The 22,423-nt window shown below is 39.8% G+C and overlaps 1 protein-coding gene across 4 annotated transcripts in view; it reads right to left on the bottom strand.

The window, feature by feature from the left end:
• iffo2b (intermediate filament family orphan 2b) overlaps nucleotides 1-22,132 on the bottom strand; it is a 33,712-nt gene extending 11,580 nt beyond the window's left edge. For 2 of the 4 annotated variants that reach the window (XM_074676445.1, XM_074676451.1), the window contains exon 1: nucleotides 21,106-22,132. In XM_074676445.1, coding sequence (XP_074532546.1) covers nucleotides 21,106-21,578 — 473 coding nt within the window. In that variant the 5' untranslated portion in view covers nucleotides 21,579-22,132. The remainder of the gene's footprint in view (nucleotides 1-21,105) is intronic. The other 2 variants (XM_074676458.1, XM_074676466.1) reach the window with 1 other exon arrangement.
• Between the last annotated feature and the right edge of the window lie 291 nt (nucleotides 22,133-22,423).

The raw sequence follows: 22,423 nt of genomic DNA, 5'->3' as shown, positions 1-22,423 counted from the left end.
AGAATTTAAGAGGGTTTTGCTGCATGTGTGTGAGAGAAGAAACAGAGCTAAGATTTGGGCTGAGTTTAGTGTCTTTCGATAAATATTTACGGGAAACAGCAGAAACATCTTACATATGACTACCAGTGTTAAATCCCAGGATGTTGCTGCACGTAAAGCCTTTGCCATGGAGAAACGTAAACACAGCGAGAAGTATCACAACATGCGTTGCCAGAGAATCACTTTCACAGGCTTTCTCTTTCTTGTGTCCATTCAGGTCCCAATGAATACACACTGTCTAATTAGAGAGAAGTATTCCTTGGCAGGGTGTGCCAGCCCCCTCTGTGATTGAAGCCTTGTTTTCTAAAAAATCGCTGGCAGTGCTGCTCTACTGTGTCCACAACACTGGGGCTGTCTGCCGCAGGACTCTGGCTAAGGTCACAGATTTTCACAACTGCATCACATCCTCTGCAGACACAAATCTGTGTCACTGAATCTGCATCACTTGTGTTGTCACTTCCTGAAGAAACCACAGCACTTTCTTTAAAAGTGCTGGTGATTACTGGAGAACATGATTAAATTGACCTCCTGATAGAGGGGTAACTCTCTGTGTCAACAATGTGTCAAGGGTGCTTCTATCAGCCATCAAAGATAATAGAGTCATTGACAGGACTTAGCAGCTGCTGCTTGCACCACGTTATTTTGGAGCGGTTAAAATCTATAAAAGTCATGATAGATAGTTGCTGCTTTCAAGCATCCAGATCAAAACTGCTCATCCAAATATAACACTACAGCATGCAAGAGGTATTCACTGGCCTCCCCAATCAAAGCTGAGGTTCATATTTTCCTGTACCTGTTGTGTGACTGAGTCAGATGAACACACCCAAAGTGTCCTTACAAGGACAAAGACAGCAGGAGGGTTGGAGCCTGTGTCAGCTCACAGACATCTGTTTATAGCCAGAGGAATCTTCAGCAATCTTGCTCTAATAAATCACAAACTGTGTGTGCTGTTACAGATGTGCTTGTCCCGCCAAGGCCAACGGAAATTGCTGCAATAAACTGAAGAGTTTCTTTTCCTTTTATGGGGCAATCAAAATTATTATAGGATTGGAGAACAAAATCGAACTTTGGAAATTTTAAGTAAAATATCAAGTGATGCTTAATCATATTTTTCTCTTTTAGACAGAGTTCCATTTGAATCAACATTTGTCTAACTAGTTTGTCTAGCAGGCGTACACATTTGGGTCCATATTTCCTCAATAATAGCTCCTTTTATAAAAGCAATCTAACAAAACACTTTAAAGCTGAGGCTTAAGAAGACACTGCAGTGCGACACAAAGGGATTAAAAGCGAGTGTCTCACATGAAACAGAGATTTTCTCATACAACTTTCTCTGTTGAACACTAGCATTCCTGCAGCGCCTGTCAGCTAACACTCCCTGCCTTGTGTGGCATGTCTGGAAGTTATGTTTGCACGCGAGCTGCTTTTATGATTTCCCATCACTGTGCCTGTGGATACACAGCACGTACATGAAAATCTGTTGCACTTGTGTTCATGTGCCGATACATCTTTTCATTACAGTGCTCATAGTGACAGTTTCTTGGCAGCTATAATGATTAATCTTAAAAGTTGATTAACTGCTGCCAGAATTAGAAAACTTCTAAAAGATTTTACCTAGGAGATGATAAAATGATGCATAATTGTTTTAATGATCATATGTTGTATGGTGAGGTGAGCATTGTGGCGCTTGGCAACAGGCGGTAAATACCAAAGGAACACAGGGAAAACTCAGAGGTGTGGTTGTATCATTCTTAAAGCCTCTGTTACTCAGAGCAAATAAAAAAGTTAAGAGTCAGACAACACCCTGTTTGAACTATATGATGCTCTGAAGAGTGTTACATATTACTGACTGGAATCTCTCCTTAAGCATCTGGTTACAAGCTTAAACACTGATTCAAGCTGTCAGGACAGAGTATCCTTTTCAGAGACAGTTTTAGTTTCTGTTTGAAGTATTCCATTCACTTTGACTTCTTCAGGATGATTAAGTTTACATAGCACTGGCACTTGTTTGTACAACATTAAGCATCAGCAACATCTAAAACTGTGTCATGCAAAACAGCCAGTGAGGTTAAAAATCGGGAACAAAGAAAGCGAAAACTAAAAAATGTTGACTTTTGAAAAAGGGATTTTTTTTTAGGTATCTCTAAATGTACCTCTAGTTTTATGAAATAAACTGGGAACTTTTTAAATTTGAAACTTGTTTTTTTCCATCACTGAGGTCAATTCATTGTGTACTTTGAACTGAGAATTTTTGTGAGGAAACATATCATGATGTCTCTTTTCATACCCAAGTCTCTCAGGCTAAACACTATCAAGAGATTTTATTAGGGCCATTAAAATTCATTCTCATGAGTGCAGGCGATAGTAAAACAGGAAGTGTTATATGATAACAGATTAAAGGATCAATACACTTGGCTACATACAGGACAAGCAGCCATTCAGCTCATCTGCTGTATGAAATGAGGCTGCTGACAGCTTTGATAAATCTTTTCCCAGTGTCCAGAGCTCACATGACTCCCCCAGTGGATCTCTATAGGTGTCTATAATGTCCGTGGCAGCACCCGCACCCCACCCTATATGGGCCGTCATACAGGACACCAGGGTCCGTGATTTACTTTCAGGACAGATTCTTGCAATAAGCTCAGCTGCAGGAAGAGCAGCATGGAAAGAATCACAGAGATGTGAAACAGTGAGGGATGTGAAACACAGAGAGATGTGCAGCTTCTTGAGGACAAGAAGAAGGGGAGGTTTGACCATAGTGGGTCATCGATTGAGTGTTATGGCTCTCTGTAATCAATAGCACCTCCAGACTCCACAGAGACACATGTGTAGCGTGCTAATGAGGCAGCTATGGGAAGCAGATGGGATAAAATGGCAGCTGAAGAGCCCGGTCTGTCTGCTTTGAGGGTCTGTGACAAGACAACGCTTCAAGGTCAACATCATTTCATTCCTCTGCTCAGAATGACTCCACCTTCCTTCCTTGACCTCAATCCATATCCATAACACAAAACCACACACACATTTGTCCTCCATCGCTCCATCTTCCCATCTTGTGTCCATGGAAACTGTGCCACTGGCCTGCATCGGAAGTGGATGCCGATTAATTCCTGGCTCAACTCAATCATGTAAACTGTGAGCAGAGATGTAGAGGAGTATCATTGCTCACTGACGGATGATTTCTCTGCCTGAAGCTCCACAAGCACGGTCAGACTTAAATATAGCCCTCCACACCCAGACAGGACACAGACACCACTGGGCAGAGCAGCAGGAATGCTGGTGTTGCTAAGTGACCACACACATTTCCCAGGCCACTGTTTTCACTGGACACCAGGAAAACTGAGCATCTCATCCGTCACTGTTAAAGGTAACAATGTAACACAATATTTTTCAATATTTTCCTCCAAATCATGTAAGATTTTTTTGTTGACAACAGAATAACTATAATTTGGAAGAGGACATGCTTTTGGGTGTATCTCTGATAATAGTAAGAATAAAACTTGTTTTCCCAATTGTGTTACTCTGAAAGATAACCCCCTGCTTTAACATGGCATCACTTCACTGTATTTTACATAGAACAAGACCAGCATATCAAGTAGACAACAGTTAGCTTTTTGAGGCCGTAGTTGGGAATGGCTGTACTTTGAAATTAATGTCATGCTAGCTTGTGACAAAGAAAATGTTTAAAGGTTGATGCCAGCCTGCTAACATGCTGAAAATAACTACTTGTTAATAAATTTTGGCTAGCTAACAAGTTTACAACTGTCATGTCTTTGTATTGTTGTTGGCATGAAACCAAACTGCCAATCATGACTCATGTTGAGGCTGACGTGCTCACATGTTCAAAATGGTGATGCTAACATAGTCATGTTGGCATTCTCACGTGTTCTAAATTACAATTCTAGCATATTGAGATGGACATGCTAACATGTTTACAATAACATTATGGTATTCAGTAGGTTTAGCATTAAACCTCTGAAAGTAAAATGCTAACATGCTCACATTTGAAAATTAGCACTGTTTATACAAGGCCATGATAGCAACTGGATTGTCATTTTAAAAATGAAGTTTCAGGGAAAATCTATGTACACATTAATTGTGTGTCCATAGTGTTTTCAGAATCTATTCAAGAAAAATTCAACTCAAAAGGAGAGTTTCAAAAATAATCCGGGGATCAGAAGTATTTGAAAACAAAATTTGTGGCAGTGTATGTGCAGTATGTGATACTATTATGAAATCTTAAGTTAATATTTTTGTTTTGTGCTGCATCTATATTTTAGGTAATCTTTGCTTTGTGCCAACTCAGTAAAAATAAACTTATATTTGCACTGCTGAAGAAAATCTTTCATATCTTTCTTGATGTTTTAAACAGACTTTGTATTTGCAGAAATATACTTGATTCACAAAAAAAGAGGCTTGTTCTCAAGAGATTTTAAAAGATGGTGGTAGCTGAGATCAGCAACTCTACCACAGCACAATGTCAGCAAAGAATTTTAATGAATGGTTCCAGTTTGGACAAATATTTAGACAAACCACTGACTGTTTTTACTTCACTTTACTGGAACTACATTGATTGTCTTAACCACATGGTTATAAAACAGACATCCAGAATAACACGATGCTCCTTCCTTAGAACTGGCTGTATAGTTTGAATGAAGCTCAGTAAACCAAACTGAACTTCTGACCTTCAGCTTGTAAAATAGAGCAGCGGTATCTTAAAAACATCAGCTTCTCGATGGAGTATGAGGACTGCGTCTTCATTAACTGGTCATTCCCTGCTGTGTCTTTATCAGTCGGCATAGCTTGCCTCTATCTGAAGACTTTGAAATCTGTCGGAGGCGGCTCGCACTGAGCATTTTTCATTTATGAGAGAGTTCCTCTTGGGAGGAAATGCAGACGGCTTTGATTAAAAATATCTGGCATTTTCTGAGGGAAGAACATTCCTCAAGGTTATTGAGCTTATTAGGGGTCAACTCCTAACACTTGGAAATATATAAACTGTTTATGCCTCAAATATCATACCATTCCTCCTTATTTAGTGTATAAGATGTTTGAAAAAGTATTCTTTCTTTCTTTCTTTTTTTTAAAACCTATCAATCGATATTATGCTGCTATATTAATCAGCAAAAAAAAAAAAAAAAAAACTAAAAAAAGGTTATCACTGTTCAGAAAAAGTTGCAAATCTGAGTGTGTTTTCACTTGACTGATAGTCTCTGCAATGGACAAGCAAAATAACTGTAATGATATAGATCTATTCTATACAGTATAAGCATGTATGCTTGCATAAATGTTCAAATGGACATTGATGTTCATAAAGCATGTAAAAGTACATGTCACAATAAGGAGAGTCAAATACTGAGTATCTTGAATATAACTAAAAGACTTAATCATAGTCAGTTGTGTCTATCAGCAGGAATATGTTTTTCAATAAAAACACTGAGAAGCTATTTCAGTGAGTACACACTATCAACAAGCCGAATCCAGGGAAGTTCATTCTTTTAACTAGTGCTGGTCAAGGAAAAGAATTTCAGTTCCAAGTTGATGTGGTCAAAAGACAATGGTATTAATATGATATTTTGATAAACTTAGTGAAAAAAACAAAATGTTATCACCCAGAAAAGTCTTTCACTTTAATGTTAATCTCGTCATTGGCAAAGTACTTTGTACAAAAGCAAAGGAAGACGAAGGACGAGTCTCAAACCAACTCTGTGAAAAAATATCTACAAAAAAGAACAAGTTCACTTTGAAAGAAAAGTGAAAATGAAACTAAATAAACTGGTAACAAAATTTCCACAAAGCCCAACACCTGATGACAACATGCCATCTAAATCAAAATCATCAACTGGGCGCAACCACAATGATGTTAGGTATCATTTCTTTGACTTTAACAGTCTATTCATCATTTTTTTGTAAAGAGCATAAAGAACCACCACTAAAATGAACCAATCAGTTAAACAGAGTTACCATGAGCTAATTTTATGGCGCAATTTATTTATTTATTTAAAAAAAAAAACAGTTATTATCAATACCAGTAATAGCAACAGCTTTCATTTAGATAAAGAGCATTCACATTGAGGATGCGAGAAATTCAAGCTCAGAGCCTGATGGATGTTCTCTGTCCCAACACACATCTGTTAATCACTGGTCTTATAATAGTAGTTTGTTTGTTTGTACTCAAGCAGGGATAAAGCTTCTCTAAGCAGCATTTGTGTCAAAGGATTTTTATGGGTCATTAACAAGCTAAAAAAAAAAATCCCATCTTGTATAATCATTACTAAATCCTTGTTGAATGGAAAAAACTTTTGGTGACTTAACCCCTAAAACAAGCTCAGACTGAGTTAAATCTTCTATAATGTGGACTGGCTGCTAGACAACACAGTAACATTAAGATTAAACTCGACTCCATAGACACTGATTATGTCTTTTAAATTGTTTGAAATGAGGTGAGATTATAGCGATTCATTTGCTCACATCAAAGCACCTGTCTGAATAGAGGGTTGGGTACGTCACCAGTGAATCCTCCCTTCATGCTGATGGACTCAGAGATAATCAGCTGCTGCTGTTGTAACATGTCTAATCCTCAGTCCCGACCCGGCCTCATTGCATTGCCACACAGCCTTACCCCACAATAAGGGTGTGAGCTCGACTTGTTTGCACTCTGCACATGCATTATCTAATTGCTCCACTCCCAAACTATGTCCAAGCCCTCTTTTCTCCTGCCTGCGGGATACTGCTGTCAGGTTAGTCGTAAACCCTCCAGGATAAGAGACAAACAGGAGTGTTCAAAAGTAATTACCGTTGATTTCCAACAAACAGGTATGACCTTAGTGTCACCCAAAAAGGGGGGCTAATTATTTCCATGGAGTCTTATGTAAGTATTTATAATGGCAGCTGCGTCTTAAACTGTAAATAATTGATCTTTGCAGTGACATGCCCACAGTGAAGACTCTTTGAAACCAACCCAAACTTAATGATTTGTTGATATTTACAGTGGTTGACAGTTAAATGTCTGATGGCAGATCTGGCAGGAAGTCCGAACAAATCTGTCGACAGGAGTTTTGAACCTACTCAAGAACCATAACTTGGTGATTGCACGCTATGATAACATGCATTTTCTCATGTGCAGTTTCACTTTTTCATTCATACATTTCTTCTTTTTTAACATCACATTACTTTCAAATATCAGAGACTGTTTATTTTAATGAGCAACATTGCAAACCCATCACATATGAATACCATGTGAAACATAACGTTAACTTTCACTATCAAACTCAATTACTTTCCATTATTGTCACACACAACTGCATTCAATATGATCTCTATAAACATGTTTATGATAATGCTGTTTACAGGGGACAAGGTTTTTGTATGTTATCATGCAACAGAACCCAATGACATCCCTGCTCTGATCGGTGGTAGTCTAAAGACGATTTATTGATCTGTTGAAATAGGTATCTGCATGCAAGTCTAGCTAAGAGTCTATATCAAATAATCAAATGTTGCCCAAGCTCTGCCACAAAAGCCAATCTGTGGTTGTTTTCCAACTTCCTGGATGGTTAAGAAATGATTGCCCAAACCAATGGTCAACACACAGGCATGTTGCCAGGCGGTTGTGGTTGTTGGTTGTGGCTGCCTGTTGCAGCATCTCTGTCTCTTTCTCCGTTTCTTGTAATTTTTAGGGTCCAAGGCCTGAGCTGAGGACACCTTCTAGCAAGAGCTAGAAGGTGTCCTTGGCCGCAGGCCAAGAACACTATTGTTTTTCGTCAGTTTCTTTTTTATTATTCCACCCGCCCCGAGAACGCAATTTAGAACTCCTAATTTCATCTGTTTTTCGTCATCTTTGTATTTAGATTGGGTCACTACTTTGTGGGGCTCATTTGTTGGTCATGGACACCAAACTTTTTGTGGCTTCAGTGATATTTTTGCTACTTTTGCTCCTGTGTTTGTCTGGAGATCCTACATGTAACCATGACTGTATTGTTTACATGTGAAATCAGCTGTTAGCAGCCTGTAGCATGTCAATGCTAACTGGTGCAAGGCCTGATGTTTTCCCATAAGGTGAGGAGAAGGAGGTGAGGACGACGTGCTGGTTCTCAGGAGTTAAGAAGCGACGACATGGACCTGTCCTTCCATCCATCATTATTGGGAACGTAAGATCTATCTTCAATAAGATGGATGAGCTAGCTGTGCTAACCCAGCAACAGAGGGAATACCAGAGGGCAGAGTAGCATCATACTATTCACTGACATGGCTAACAGAGCTAACACCAGACACCAATGCCACATTTAGAGAGCTTCACATGCTGTGAGCAGACAGGATCCAGGAGACAGAGATGGAGCATAACTGAAGAAGCTCAGTCCTGGACCCTGTGGAGGTGAAGACTAGCTGAACTGGAGAATGATGGATAAGCTGTCATCATCTATTTTCTTATGGACCCTTTTGCACTTTCTATACACTTTCTTACTTTTCCTGAACTTTACCTCCTGAATTCCCCCTCAGAGATAAAGTATTTTCTATTCTATTCTATTCTATTCTATTCTATTCTATTTTAACAGTTGTTCCCTCCTTTGAAGGACAATCCCGACAAGCTTAAGTCACTATTTTCACCCAGATCATGTATCATCATTTAATTTGTTAAAAGACTGTCAATTTCTTTTGGGGACTCAAACAGCTGAAGCCTCTGTGTAACTTACTATTTACAGCGAAACCAAGACCCACCAGAAACAAATGCACAAGCTTGCTGGGGAGGGTGATGTCATGCTCTAAGAAAAGACTGTGTGAAGGCTGTGTCCCACAAAGGAAATCTGGCTTTATTTTCAATGTGGACACATCCCCTTTTTCTATATAGCTAATAAGGCTATATATTGGAAAAAGACATGTGAGGCTAAAAGTTAGCTACACTGGAATGCCCTCAGAGCTGACCTTTAGTCAAAGCAGCAGATGATAGCTGTTGGGTTCTTTGACTGCGTTCAACATAATGTCTATGTATATATTCATTTTATGATACTATTTTAGTTTTTTAATACCTCTTACTAAAATTGCATTACTACTGTTCCTGTAAGTGCCATTATTACTCTCCTACTGAGCTTAATTTGGTGTTTTACTGGTCACGCTTTTGTTCCTATTCTTTTGGGCACTGTTTCTTGCGTTAAATCTTTATAATTCCATCATGTATATGAGTTATAAATCATGCTCTGTTGTCTCACTCTTGTTTTGATACTGTGATTTTGGGGCATTCTGGCATAAGAATTTCATTTTGGGCTCAATCTCACATTATTTGATCTTTTCTTCCCAAGAATGGATCTGTAACCCATGGCTTGTTGGTACAGCCTGCAGCAGAGGGTGTGACACTGTTGTGACAGAAAATCAGTTTTCTCTGCGGTCTTGCAAAGTGCAAACAGACCCCACCCCAAACTCTGCTGGTGAATTATTTTCCCACTGATTTCATGTCCTTCAGTTCTCATAAAAGCACTACACCCCAGGCTGTTGACTTAATGTACAGCTCAAGTACAAGCATAAAAACTGTTAAGACATAAGCTGTGAAAACACTTCACTTATAGACTTTTCAATCTGAAAGAAGGGCTTTGAGCTGGATGCTCTGATTGACAAATGACAAGGATTTAGGAGAGTCCTTCCAAGTGCAAACAACATCATGCATGCCCGGCCTTGTTAGGGTGGGGCAGCACAGGGAGGGACATGACAGTGAAGAAGAAAAGAAGAGAAAGATGTTAGGTTCTGGCACAAAAAGTGTCAAGGGTGTGTGCAGACAAATTATGTGAGACATAACAGAGCTATGAGACATCCCTGGGACACAAACGTCTTTTATACCTCTGGGTACACACACCTGCAGGAAGAACCCCAGGGGTCAACATCAAACTGCAACAGCACTATTCAGAGGAAATCTGGTTTCTTGACCACAAATTGGTTTTTATTACACATGTGTTTGCCAAACTGAAACTCCCATCCCATGGGCTACATGCAGCCCACTGACAATTACACAACAACCCCTGTGTTTTTATTACATTTAATTGTTTCCATTTTGAGTTTCAGCAAAATGCACAACAAGTATGCACTAGTTCATTCAATGTACCTAATAATGAGGCTATAATTCACCCATTTACACGCTCACATCACAAAAAACTAACCTGCAGGCTTCTGAATCATGGACAAACCCTTGGTACTGTAGTTAATAATAATCCCTTAATTACAAAGAAAGACATTCAGATTACAAACAGAGACCTTAGCCAATCAGCCAATTTGGTGACAAACATTTTAGCCATTTCTAAGAAGAAAGTCCAACAACCGCACTGGATCACTTAGGGACAGAAAGATGGCCCCTCTTTTCAGTTAAGTAAAACACTTTCTACACTTTCATTCAGAAAATAATAGAGATATTAATGCAGATTAGATAAACTGTATTTTCATACATTTTGCCTTGGCTTTAGCTGCAACGACTTCAAACAAAAACTCCTAAACCAGGGTAAACTTTTCGGATTCGGCTCAACTACTGTACATCACAAACACCCAAAACGTCTTTTCTCTGAACTTAAAAAAAGGTGGGCTTAAGACAGATTCCAGAAAGGTGAAATAGAAGATTAATTTTCATGGAGATTAATGTGAATTAGCTGTGAGCAAATAGATGTCGTCCTGTTATGATGCAGTGTCAGGATGCATGCTATGAGAAAATAAAGACTTAAGGTTCAAAACCAAAATGTAAAAAAAGCAATGAGAAAGAAAATAAAAAAGAATGTAACAAAAAATGCTCTGATGGTTATTTTGAATATATTAGACACTTGTACTAATCCCACCTCAGCAGAAGTGAAAAGTGTGTGTCCCCATTATGGCACTGTATTTACACAAACAAAAAGCCTTCCAACTTAATGGATAACTCTAATATCCAGACCAGAACTGAAGTTCTCATCAAATTTTTGATTTCCAGACCTTGAGACTTGAATATGATTTAAGCACTGACAACTTTCATCAAGGAGAAGACAAAAACAATCTCCAACTTTAACAGAAAAGGATTCAACCAGAAAAGATGTTTCCAATGTTATGTGGACTGTCAATAGAAGTAAATAAACATTAATGGTAGAAAAATGGCTCATGCAGTAAGTACAAGATGTTAGTTTGAATTTGTTAAATTCTAATTGATACTGTGTTTTTAAGGTAATTCTGCATTTACAGCTGTCCTACAGCAGCAGAACTGATAAGTGTCTCCTCATTACTGGAGGCAATACGTTTTTACACACAGCAGACAGCGCTGTAGCTTCATTTATAATTTAAATCTCCAGACAGGGCAATAGGACCAGTCTGAATCTAGTTTAACAAATAAAAAGCGTTTTCTTTATAACCAAAAAGTTCTCGGGTGAAGAGTTTGGAATGGGTCAGGGAGCCTCGTTAAAACTAATTACAATTTTACCAGTGGTAATGTGAACTTGGACCCACAAGTGGACCCACGGGGTTTGGTGACTTGACCACAACACTGACTGTGTATCGTACATATTAACACAAGAAGACTCTTCAGTTGCCTACAGTGTCTTTAAAGATGCAATACGTTCACATGTAATGCATCAATGAAGGTAGATGTCTTCTTTTTCGAACAAGGGAATTAGATATGAGCCTACTTCTTGTTGTCAATATGTCAACATGAAAACATATTGACTTCATTGGCAATGTAAAATTGCAATATAAAAGAATATTTTATTTGCCTCTGCTTGTAAATGATGTGACTTTTATCTATCGAATCCATCCTGCTGTGTTAGCCATCATTGCCGTCTTGTGAAAGCACTGCTTTTTCACAAAGAGGTCACAAATTACAGCTTTTATATGTTCATTTTGGAAATTCAGTCTTAGAAGATTTCAACACTTCATATTTCTGCTGATGACTGGCTCCTGTGGTCTCCTCCCAGCATGCAGCAGCACAGATATAACAACCTGTCAAGACTCTCACACGCCACTTTTCTACCTGGCACATGTGCAGCATTCTAAAGTGCTCCTTGATGTGTGTTTGTTTTCTTGGGTTTCTAGCCAACTAGCATTATTTGGAAAATCAGGCTTTTGAACTGCAGCGATTATTAAGTTGGAATGCTGTTTCAGGACATGAAGGCCTTAGGTAAAAGACTAATAGGTTTTCAAACTTAGCAGGTCTGAACAGAAGGCAAACAAACTTGTTAAATCAGAGGGTGTAAATAAGGATTAGGTCTGATCATTATGGAATTAGGAGGACAATATACCTGGCCTCACTTACTCTTCTGCTTTGCTTCAGGTAACAACTGCTTTCACAAAACAACCCAACAACAAACCTTCAACGCTGGATCAGTCTTTCCCTCTGCAGTCGCAGAGCTCACGACACAGAGGTACAGGTGCATTCATGCACTTTTGTGTATGGCAGCACGCCACTGCTCTCAACTGTATCGATACCCATGAATAATCAAGCACAGCTGCACAGCACAGCACAGCAAAGCAGCTCAGGCACAAGCAGGAAAACAGAGAGGGAAACACACTCCAGGCATGGCATCACACAGTTTCTCCTTCAAAGGCTACAAAGACTTCCTTTCATCATCTCGTGCTGATAACACAGCAAATGTCTGACTGATTCTTGCTTTAATAAGGGTCCCAGAATCCAGTTTACTACACATATTTATTTGCAGATGAGATGATTTTTCTGTATTTATCTATTATCATGGTCTGTTTCTGAATAATTTGTTATTTTTTTTATGCCAACCTGGAGCTGATAGTACTCCAAAATAAATCATGAAAAGGCATGAAAAACTCTAGAGAAGTGATTTTTCCAGAAATGCGGGGCAGTTGGAGTTTTTGGTATGAATCAAGTTCCAAAGTGCTGTTAAGACATTGTCACAAGACTGATTCATACACCTTAAGAGGCACATGTTAAATGTTTGCAAAAAGGAAACTTTTGAGGATAGATTGAAAAATCAGACATTTCAGTCGGACCAGTCTTGTCAAAGCAATGATTAATAGCATTAATATGTTATAATTGGTGGCATGGCTCTGTGCTGGGATTGTCCTGCCTTACCACGTGCCTCTGTGGAGTGCCAAAGCCTGTGGTGGGGAGAGCACACCTCCCCTCTCCATTAAGTGCATACATGAGAAATCAAGCAGGGAGAGCAGCAGCAAAGACACTGATACTTTAGATTCCAGATATAACTGCTGAGCTGTCAGATGATGGGGGCTGGCTTTCAGAGTAGCCGATGTACTGTGGCCAAGCTTGGCTTTTTGGCCTGCCTGAGCAAACACTATGCCCAATTTTTTATTACTTTACTTTTTTTAGAATTTGCCTGTTGTCTCCTTTTTGCAATCGTATTCTAGGACACCGAGGGTTTACTTTTCTAACTTTGGATGGCCTGACCCCTGGGTCTGGCAGCAAGTGAAGGAATGTGTGCACAGGACTTAAAATAAACTACAGTGCCTAGATGTAAAATAACTTGGTGCAACAGTGTGGCCAAGTTTATTGTTTCAGGACAACAATGGAGGTTTACGGCACAGACAAATAAACCTTGAGGACATTTTTATGCGGATATTCAACTAAAGGAATTTTTAGTCTCAGTAATAGATGTGACCCACAATAAAAGCTGGAATGCAAGTTCAAAAACTTGTTGTGAGCTTAAGCAAAGCACACCAAGCAGACAGGAAGAGAGGGTAAGAGAGGAACAATATGAGCTCTAATCTGAGGCTCAATGGTCTTAGTGGACTGAACTCTCTTTCCCTCTTTCTCTCTCAGTATCTCAGCAGCAGGGAGTCTCCCTCTCTGAGAGGCCCCAGCTCAGAGTGCCGGCTGTATGCCAGGACGCGGTGCAGCGCTGGCAGCAGGGTTAGAGCCTCGGTGCTAGGTGACGGCTTAGAGAAAATCCCTTTCCTGAATAGACTGCCTGGATTATAATCAGGGGCAGGTCAGCATCCAAAGACATACAGAGAGTGAAGAGTTCATCAGCGCTGCACTTCATAGAGGAAATATGATATTTGAAACACAATGCAGCCTGCAGCTCTGAATCACGGCAAACCTCTGCCTGTAATTAGTCACTTCTTTAACAAGACAACCCTAAATCCTACTTTCAAAAGAGATGCTCAGCTCTGCTACTCCCTGTCTTTAGCACAGGAAGCGAGATCAAAGCATCAGAAAAGTGTCTTCAGTAGATTCTGGCTGCATTGATCCACACATGCAGCTAAATTCAGCTGAACGTGAATTATTCATGCAGAGAGAACATGCCCAGGAGGCCCAGAGACTGTTGGGTTCACTATACATCTACGGATCGCCTACATTGTCATCCAGCAGGACACTTGTTAGGCCTCTGTGCAATAACGGAATAAAGAACCAATTAGGAGAGGCTACAATGACCGAGGGTCCGTGGTAATCTTTACAAGAGGGGGGAGAACTCTCAGCCAGCGTGTCTTTGTGGCACTACAGGGTGTCGAAAAAATGCTGCAGTAGAGAGAAATTTGCTGAATAAATGTTCAATTTTTCATCACTTCCACTCCCTATGTAGGCATAGTGGGGAAATGGAAACCAAGGCTGAAAAATAGTCTGTTTGTTCCCAAACAACCTTGATAATGCTGACATTTTTTTTGACACAAACAATTACACAGGGCCATGACCACCAGAACATGTTTTGACGTGATACAACGGGATACGACTGACACAACATGAAATTAGATGTAAAGACACGACAAAAACAGAACATGACACAATACAAAATAATAATTTACTGAACTTTACACAGCGATACATAACGGTATGATGCAATAAGATATTAAACAGAACTTGACGTTGTGCTACATTTGGATGCATTGCAATGCAATGCAATGCAATAAAATAGGATATTGTGTGATATGATAGGATGTGATACAATAGGATAAGACACAAATTGAAAGAAAGAAATTGGAAGAAAAATGATAAGACCCCTCAATTCAGTGCCTGCAATAACGGTATTCATCATGATACAGCAATATTGCATGTGATTGATATATTGCAAAAACCGACCGAATCCTGTCACAGGTACCAGGTACCTGATTCAGGTAAAATCAAAAGGTTCCATGTTTAGGTACCTAAACACATCCTTGTGAATGTGAGGGAGTGGACGAGTAGGCAATTTTACATGCTGGACATGAACACAGCATTGCAAGGTTATACATTGAAGAATAAATATGTTAAATTGAAAAAAAGATATGTTTTATTATTAAACCAATTGATTTTTTTTACCACATCAACACAAAAAAGTACCAAAAATTGGTACTGTTGAGTATCGGTACCTACAAGAAGTCATGCAGAAATGACAGGGTGAGTCAAATTTCAGGTGAAACCTGTATTATTTTTTATTCAAGTATCTATAAGTCAGGATGATTTCCTAATTTTTTGTCTCATATATCATCAGCACACACACATACTCTATTACATGAGATCAGTAAAGCAAAAGGGTCGGACTGAATTAAGTACATTCTGATACAGTAAGTTAGAAAAAACTAAAACTACTTTTCTCAAACTTCTGGGACCTATTCAATTGGTCAAGGCACATGGCTGATGGTAAATATGTGTTGGTTTGTCATTAATTAGACTTGTATTTTTTTATTTGAATAGCTTAGTGTTATATTATTCAACTACTAAAAGCATTTATGTTTATCCCTTCCTTTCTCTCTTGTTCTAAAGAGCTATTCACACTACCAGCAGACATTTCTTCTAAAAGAAAAATATAAAGTATACTGGACAAATATTGCTGGATACAGGGATAAGGGTTTTGTTGTCTCCCTTTTTTCTTTCTTAATAAAAATGGACAATCTTTTTAGTGTTAAAAAATAAATTCTGTTGCCTATGAATGGCATTGCATTCTGTTCAAAGAAGAAAAAAATAAAACATACCAGTATACTGCATCTTAAAAATCTGTTTATGCAATCATCTCAATGTCTCCTCCACACAAATAAAATACTAGTTTAGCTTTAATCTTCATGAATATTCAAAGAATAAGAAAAAAACCTTATCTTAAAACACACAGCATTGACAACTTGTATTAACACACAGCTTAAATGCTCTCTTTCACTCCCTATCTCTTCGTCTGTGCAGTATCTGCATATTGAATACCGCCGTCGTCAGTATCGCTGCATCAACAGTTCAACATGTAAATTTTAAACAAATTCCAGTTTTATCGCTCTGCTCACAGAGCTGCAGTGACACACTGTGTTCCAGTTAACACACTAAATGTTTTGACTGACAAACATGTATGTCCCTGCAGCTGTTTTCATCACCATATAAGCACTATCACATCAACCTGGTAATGACTGTTCGAGACGCGCTGACATCAAAGTGAGACATTTCACAGGGATGCAGGACGACAGAGGGATAAACACTGTGTGTACGAGGGCAGTGGCATTGACCTCACCCTGCATCTCTTACACAGTCGCTTGTCAGAGTGAGAGGTATGTGACCCCACAGTCCAGACACTGTAGCACTAAGTGGAGGTTCATATGAGCTGGTCCTCTGATTTATGAAGCCAGACCTTGAACAAATGTATCTCTGTACGCTCTATATTTTGTATGTGGACGTGACGTGATGGCTGCGACAGGGCACAGCTTTTTCACAGTTTTTTTGACAAAGTAAAGAATGTGGACTAAATCGGTTTAAGAGCTTTTACAGATCCACAAATAGACCCAATACATGTGAAAGGACATGATTGCAGTGTTTTCAAAACAAAGCAGTTTACTGGAGAGGAGAAAACAGGCACTATATTAAAACCCCTCCCTGTAAATGCGTTTCCTGTGTCTGAAAACTAGCACACTTTTAAGTTCAAGTACAAATCTAGAGAGTACAAAACCATCTTTAAATAAATAAAAAAATCTTTTAAAAACAATTAAAGGCTAATGAAGTCAACTGATATCAAAAATGTTCATATTTCTAAAATTTGTGAAATTTATATCAAGGTAAAGGTTTATCGAAGTTCTTAGTATAGTGAATAGTGAATCACCTTTTCACTTTTTATTCTGTACTTTTTTTCGGGAAACATTACTTTTATTGCAGTATCTTTGAAAGACCGTTATCGTATTTTTGAACTCTACTGCATTTCTTTGACTGTTCTCGTTACTCACTATTTCCGCTGAGGAATTCACCTGTCCTCTCTTACAACCAATCCAAAACACAAAAAACTGTGTACTTCTAATGTAGTTTTCTGTGTGGTTTGTCTAAGTGGTATTGCAGTTACTGTGCGTTGCACGTTTCAATAACTGAACCTAGCTCAAATGCAGAGTAAATGTCTCTAAGATCAGGATGTCCATTTAGTGCTTGTTATGATGGAGTGAAGGAAGAGGATTCTCATCCTGAGTGTCCATGACCATGTCTTAAACCCATTTTCAAGATTGATTTGCTTTGTTCCCCAAACACTAACCTGGTCAGGGTGTACAGAAACTCAGAAAACACACCAAGGTACGTAGTTAAACATATATGTAGTTAAACATTGTCTTATTCGTAGTTAAACATTGTCTGTGCTGGTTTTGACTTAGTTACCAGTTGGTTATTCCTATTACTGATCATATTAATTTGAAACTACAAATCTGGAAATCTGTAGCATGTAGGTTTATAAATGTTAATATTTGCTAAAGAAATAAAAATAGTGGGGTGAACACTACAGTGTTGTCCTTCCGACACTTGTAAATTGTACAATGGTTTGAGTTATTTTTTAAGTACTGTGACTGAAATTGTAACCTGTGCGTGGAAGACTTTGTCTTCATACATGGGGCGCCTATTATGTATGAAAGCTGAACCAGTTCTCCAAAAGTGTCAAATTTTAATCAAAAATTATCCTTTACCAGTACCAGTAATGTCATGTTACTTTCTTTGGGTATTTTTTTCTGTAATTGAACTCAGTCTGGCCTTCAGACTGCAAGGTTATTTAAGATTCAACAATGACACTGACCAGTTGACTACTTTTAAAGGGATGAATTTGAACCAAAACTGACAACATTTAGGAAACTGTTTTGATTTTTACTTTAAAACTTCTTAAGGGAAAGTTTTATAGAAGTTTTAGAACGTAAAAGGGTTAATCAGGTTCTAAACTCTGAAGTTGTGCCAATTTAACCATCTCACCGTGGGAGCATACCACAGGTGCTGATCTGTGTGATGTCTGTATTGTACTGGTTGCCATTGTCTGGGCTAGCATACTTTCTATTACATTTGGGCCATGTTTTTGTTTACAAGCAGCCTGGGAACTGACTTCACAGAATAACCTCATAAGTGATTGTGTTACTAACAGTGACAGAGCACACCATTTTGCCTCAGGCTCAGAAAATAGTGCCTTGATCAGACCGAAAGTAAACAAACCAGTACTTTTCAGTAGAAGTGCAAGTCACAAATGGAGCATCTGGCCATCTATCTGAGTGTGTGCCCACTATGGTAAAGCTTTAATAAATCACCAGGGCGAAGTGGGAGTACCAGGGGGATTCAAAGATGCCTTACAAAGCAGTCTTCACGCAGACGGGTGGAGGGGCTGTAGAGGGGTGGAGCAAGGGGTTGAAGGAATGGTGGCATACAAAAAGTGCAGAACTGAAAAGGCACTGGGAGGACGGGGTGAGGGCATTGAACACTGAAACGTGACTGTAGTAAAGAGGATTTAGACTGGTAGACAGAGAGAAAACAACTGGGCAGTGAACTCTGCGATGATGCAATTACTGAGCTGAGAGCAGAGACGGAAAGTGAGAGGAGACAGATTGACTGCAAAGATTATTGAGCTGGAGCTGAAAATGTTTCTTTTTCCATACTTTTGTGAATCTAAAAAGAATTGAAAAGGGAAAATCTGTTACTTTGGTACCTTTAGAACTATCAAAGCAAGCCTAAGCATGGAAAAATCCATTTTTTCTTTCTTAATATCCAGTTTGATAAGTAACACTATACCAGTGTGATTAATGAAAACATACAAAACTTTGGTAGAAAAAATTAACAGCTGTTACTTTGCTTTTACAAGATAAAACCCTTTTGTTTGGTTTTTTTTTTCGAAAATATCAAATGACACTTTACCAAACTCAACCAAATCCACAAAACAATGAATAAAACAGGGACGTTCTGAAGCAACCCATTCGCCAGTCATTGCAATATAAATTTAAACTCTGGAGAACTGACTTTTTTAAAATAAAGAAAACACTGCAAAAAGTGTGGCTAACACTAGCAGAGGTAGCCCCACCAGCCTCCAATTCTTCTTGAAGGTTAATGTCCACATGCCTGTACAGGTGAAGCACTGCTTTCATCGGATAGTCATATGGCAGTTAAAATTCGCATAGCCTGCAAACAACTTTATGTTTGTTTAATTTTCTGGATCAAAACTGGGAAACTGCGCTATAACATGCAATCTGTCAACTCTGCTTGTTTACATCTAGGTATGAGACCATCAGAGCAATCCTGTGGTAATCTTTCATCAGAGCTACAGCTCAACCAGTGGCACCAAAAGTACAAATAGTTACATCAGTCATTCTGGTGCCAGCAAGCAAAGGTGTCGATGTTTAGTTGCTTGGATTACCAATCCACACATCCAAAATAAAAAAACCAAAGGGGACCAGTTTATCTACTACCCAACAGCCACTATTTCCAGCAAAGTATATTAAGAGTGCAGTGGCTTTATGTATTTGCTAACTGAAACTCTATTTAAAAGAAAATTAGGCAGCTGTGTCAGTGATGTATAAAGTTAAGTGCTCCCAATCTTGCCAGTGGAGATCCAATTTTTTTTTGGACTCAGCCGCAGCACTTTTCAATCTGGCTGCCCTCCCAGTCTCTGACATCCTGGAGCAGAAATGCTCAAAAAAGGATCTGCTGGTGTTACAGGGAATGACTGGGCAGGATGTGAAGATTCCCCGAAAAATGGGAGAGAGCTCACATTCTGTGTCACTGAGTCAGTGAACACAGGGGGAAGTCGGTGTTCGTCATAGCCGACCTCAGCGAGTAGACTGGGGCTGTTAAAATGCCTCTCTGCTTGAATCATAGCAGCAAACAGAAGCTGGCGGCTGCTTGGCAAAGTCTCCCCCCAGCAGCCAGCCAAGCCGGCCAGCAGTGACGTGGGTCAGCCGGGGACGCATCAATGAGTCCTCAAGGAAACATAACTAATGTGACTAAAGAAGAGGAACAATTGGTGGAGACTGGGCCGGGAAAAGGAATTTCCCCAGAAGTGTGTGTGAAACAGAGCCAAATCAGTTCTCATTAGTGTGGAGATAAAATACAGAAAACACTCTCAGCTCTGACATCCTCCATATGAAACATGACCTCAAGTGAAACCCTATCAGGTATCTACACTATAATGTCAGATGAGCATATGGGGACATTTGACAGTCACACCCACATGGTGAGAAAAACATGTTGGATGAAGGAGATGGTTAAAGAAAACTGCATCTCGATATGAAAACATTCAGATCTTACTCTCAGACATCTTACTGATGATTTCATGCCCTGATCTAATTTGTGACTAATCTACTGATTGTTTGGTCTAAAAGGGCTGAAGAGGACTTCTCTAAAATCTTTGTTGGAGGAGCTGTCTGTCAATTTTAAGCTCTAATATGAACAGGTTAACGTGTTCAGAACAGGCTTGTCTTTGAGAGCATTATTGATTAAATGTCTCTGTTTAATGCAGCCCCACATTACAACAGTTTCTTCACTCGTGAACTGTTTTAATTTCATGGATCGTCAACCCCTGAACTTGTGGTAGGGGAGCTAATGCAGAATTTGGGCTGAATGCTTTATGTTTTCATACTTATGAAGTGTTATGTGGTATGTAGTCATTCTCAGTTCTTTTTGTACGCAGCATGACTAATTTAAGGAAGATGACTGTAGGACCCGAAAAAGAAAAGGGGCCCAAAGCATTTGTCCACAACCCATAATTCCTTGCTTGTTAATGATTATTATGGGGTGTGATTCAGTCAGTTTACCCCCTCATAGTCAACAAAAGCAGCCAAGTTTAAAGTTAAGCTATAATCAGTTCAAATATTTCGTTGTTTTTTGTTTCTTTTTTGAAGAGTGGGTAGTATCATCACCAACAAGCACATTTTGTCCACACCAGCAGTCCACAAACATGTTAACAAGCCGGTACTTACTTTTTTCTGTACTCATCCCTCTCTCTTTTGACTTTGGCCAGCACATTATACAAAGCCCTCAGCTCTGGGGTTATGGTGTCTATCTGGACCCCAACTCCGTCAGGATGAGTCCACGTCACCCCGGGCCCGTGCAGGGTCTCAAAGCGCTCCCCCTGCCTCCGGACGCTGGTGAAACTCCAGATGGTGCCCGGCAGTCTGGATTCGGGACCGTCCGTCTGCACTGCAACTTCCCGGGCGTAAAAGTGGCGTTGCTGTTTCTGCAGGGCTTTTTGCAGCTGGCTCTCTAGCAGTTTGTTTCTCCTCTCCAATTCGTGGACTTTGGCGAGGAAGCAGCGGAAGCGCAGGTTGAGGGTCTTCAGCACATGGATGTTTGAGCCCAGGTCATTTCGCAGGGCGCTGGTCACCGCACCCGACCCGGTGGGTACGCCACAAACCGGCCCGGGTGGTGTGTCAGAGAAAAACATGGAGTTCATGATGCCAAACACACAACACCGAATAAACCAACTATGGCTCTGAATGGTTTGGAAGACACAACAAAACTCTTCCTCCTATCTCTGCATATTCACCCACAATCCCACTCCCACAGGACGAGTTTCTCCTTACAATGCAGATGCTGAGAGTGGCTGAGACTGGCTAACCATCCCTGTCCCTGCTGGATGTTTTCCCCGAGATACTGACATGGACCCCTGCCGCATGTAAGCTCACAAAAATCCCCAAAAAGTCCTTAAAGAGGCACCGAGGGCATTATCTCGAGGAGGTTTGACGCAGACCGCAATAAGCAACAGCAGTCACCCTTCCCGTCACCCTCATGTCTGTTTGTCTCTGCTTTGTCAGGAGCTGCTGATGCTGTGCCGGTTCATATAAGCCTGAGGAAGACGGTCCACCTTCTTTCTTTGTCATTCCTCCGTTAGTTTTCCTCTATCCGGTCTCCTCCATATGGTGCGGTGGGCTGGAAGGATGCAGGACCGCAGAGCCCGGCCTCTCCGTGGTGTGCACGGATCATATTGCAAAGTGCTAAACTCGGCACTATCGCCCACATCAGCCCCTCCCACGTCCCTCCCCCTTTCCCTTTCACACGAGACAGCAGCGACGAGACGGATCACATCATGACTAAAAGGATAAACATAAACCTAATTGATAGGATAAAGAAACTTTAATTACAATGGACTTCCATTTCATCTTATTTAAAATACAAAAAATAAGCATGAAATTAGAGGCTTAACTTAGTATCGATTTAGAATGACAAAAAAAACCCAAAAACATTTGTATCAGAGAGATTTATACAGTGATAGCCTGGTTTTCTTTCTTGTCAGAGCGT

The sequence above is a fragment of the Halichoeres trimaculatus genome, unplaced genomic scaffold (genome assembly GCF_033239565.1).
Source record: "Halichoeres trimaculatus isolate MK-OKI-2021-1 unplaced genomic scaffold, fHalTri1.1 fHalTri1_scaffold_1, whole genome shotgun sequence".
Lineage (NCBI taxonomy): Eukaryota > Metazoa > Chordata > Actinopteri > Labriformes > Labridae > Halichoeres > Halichoeres trimaculatus.
The sequence above is the reverse complement of the archived record's forward strand: the minus strand, read 5'-3'. Positions and strand labels throughout refer to the sequence as shown.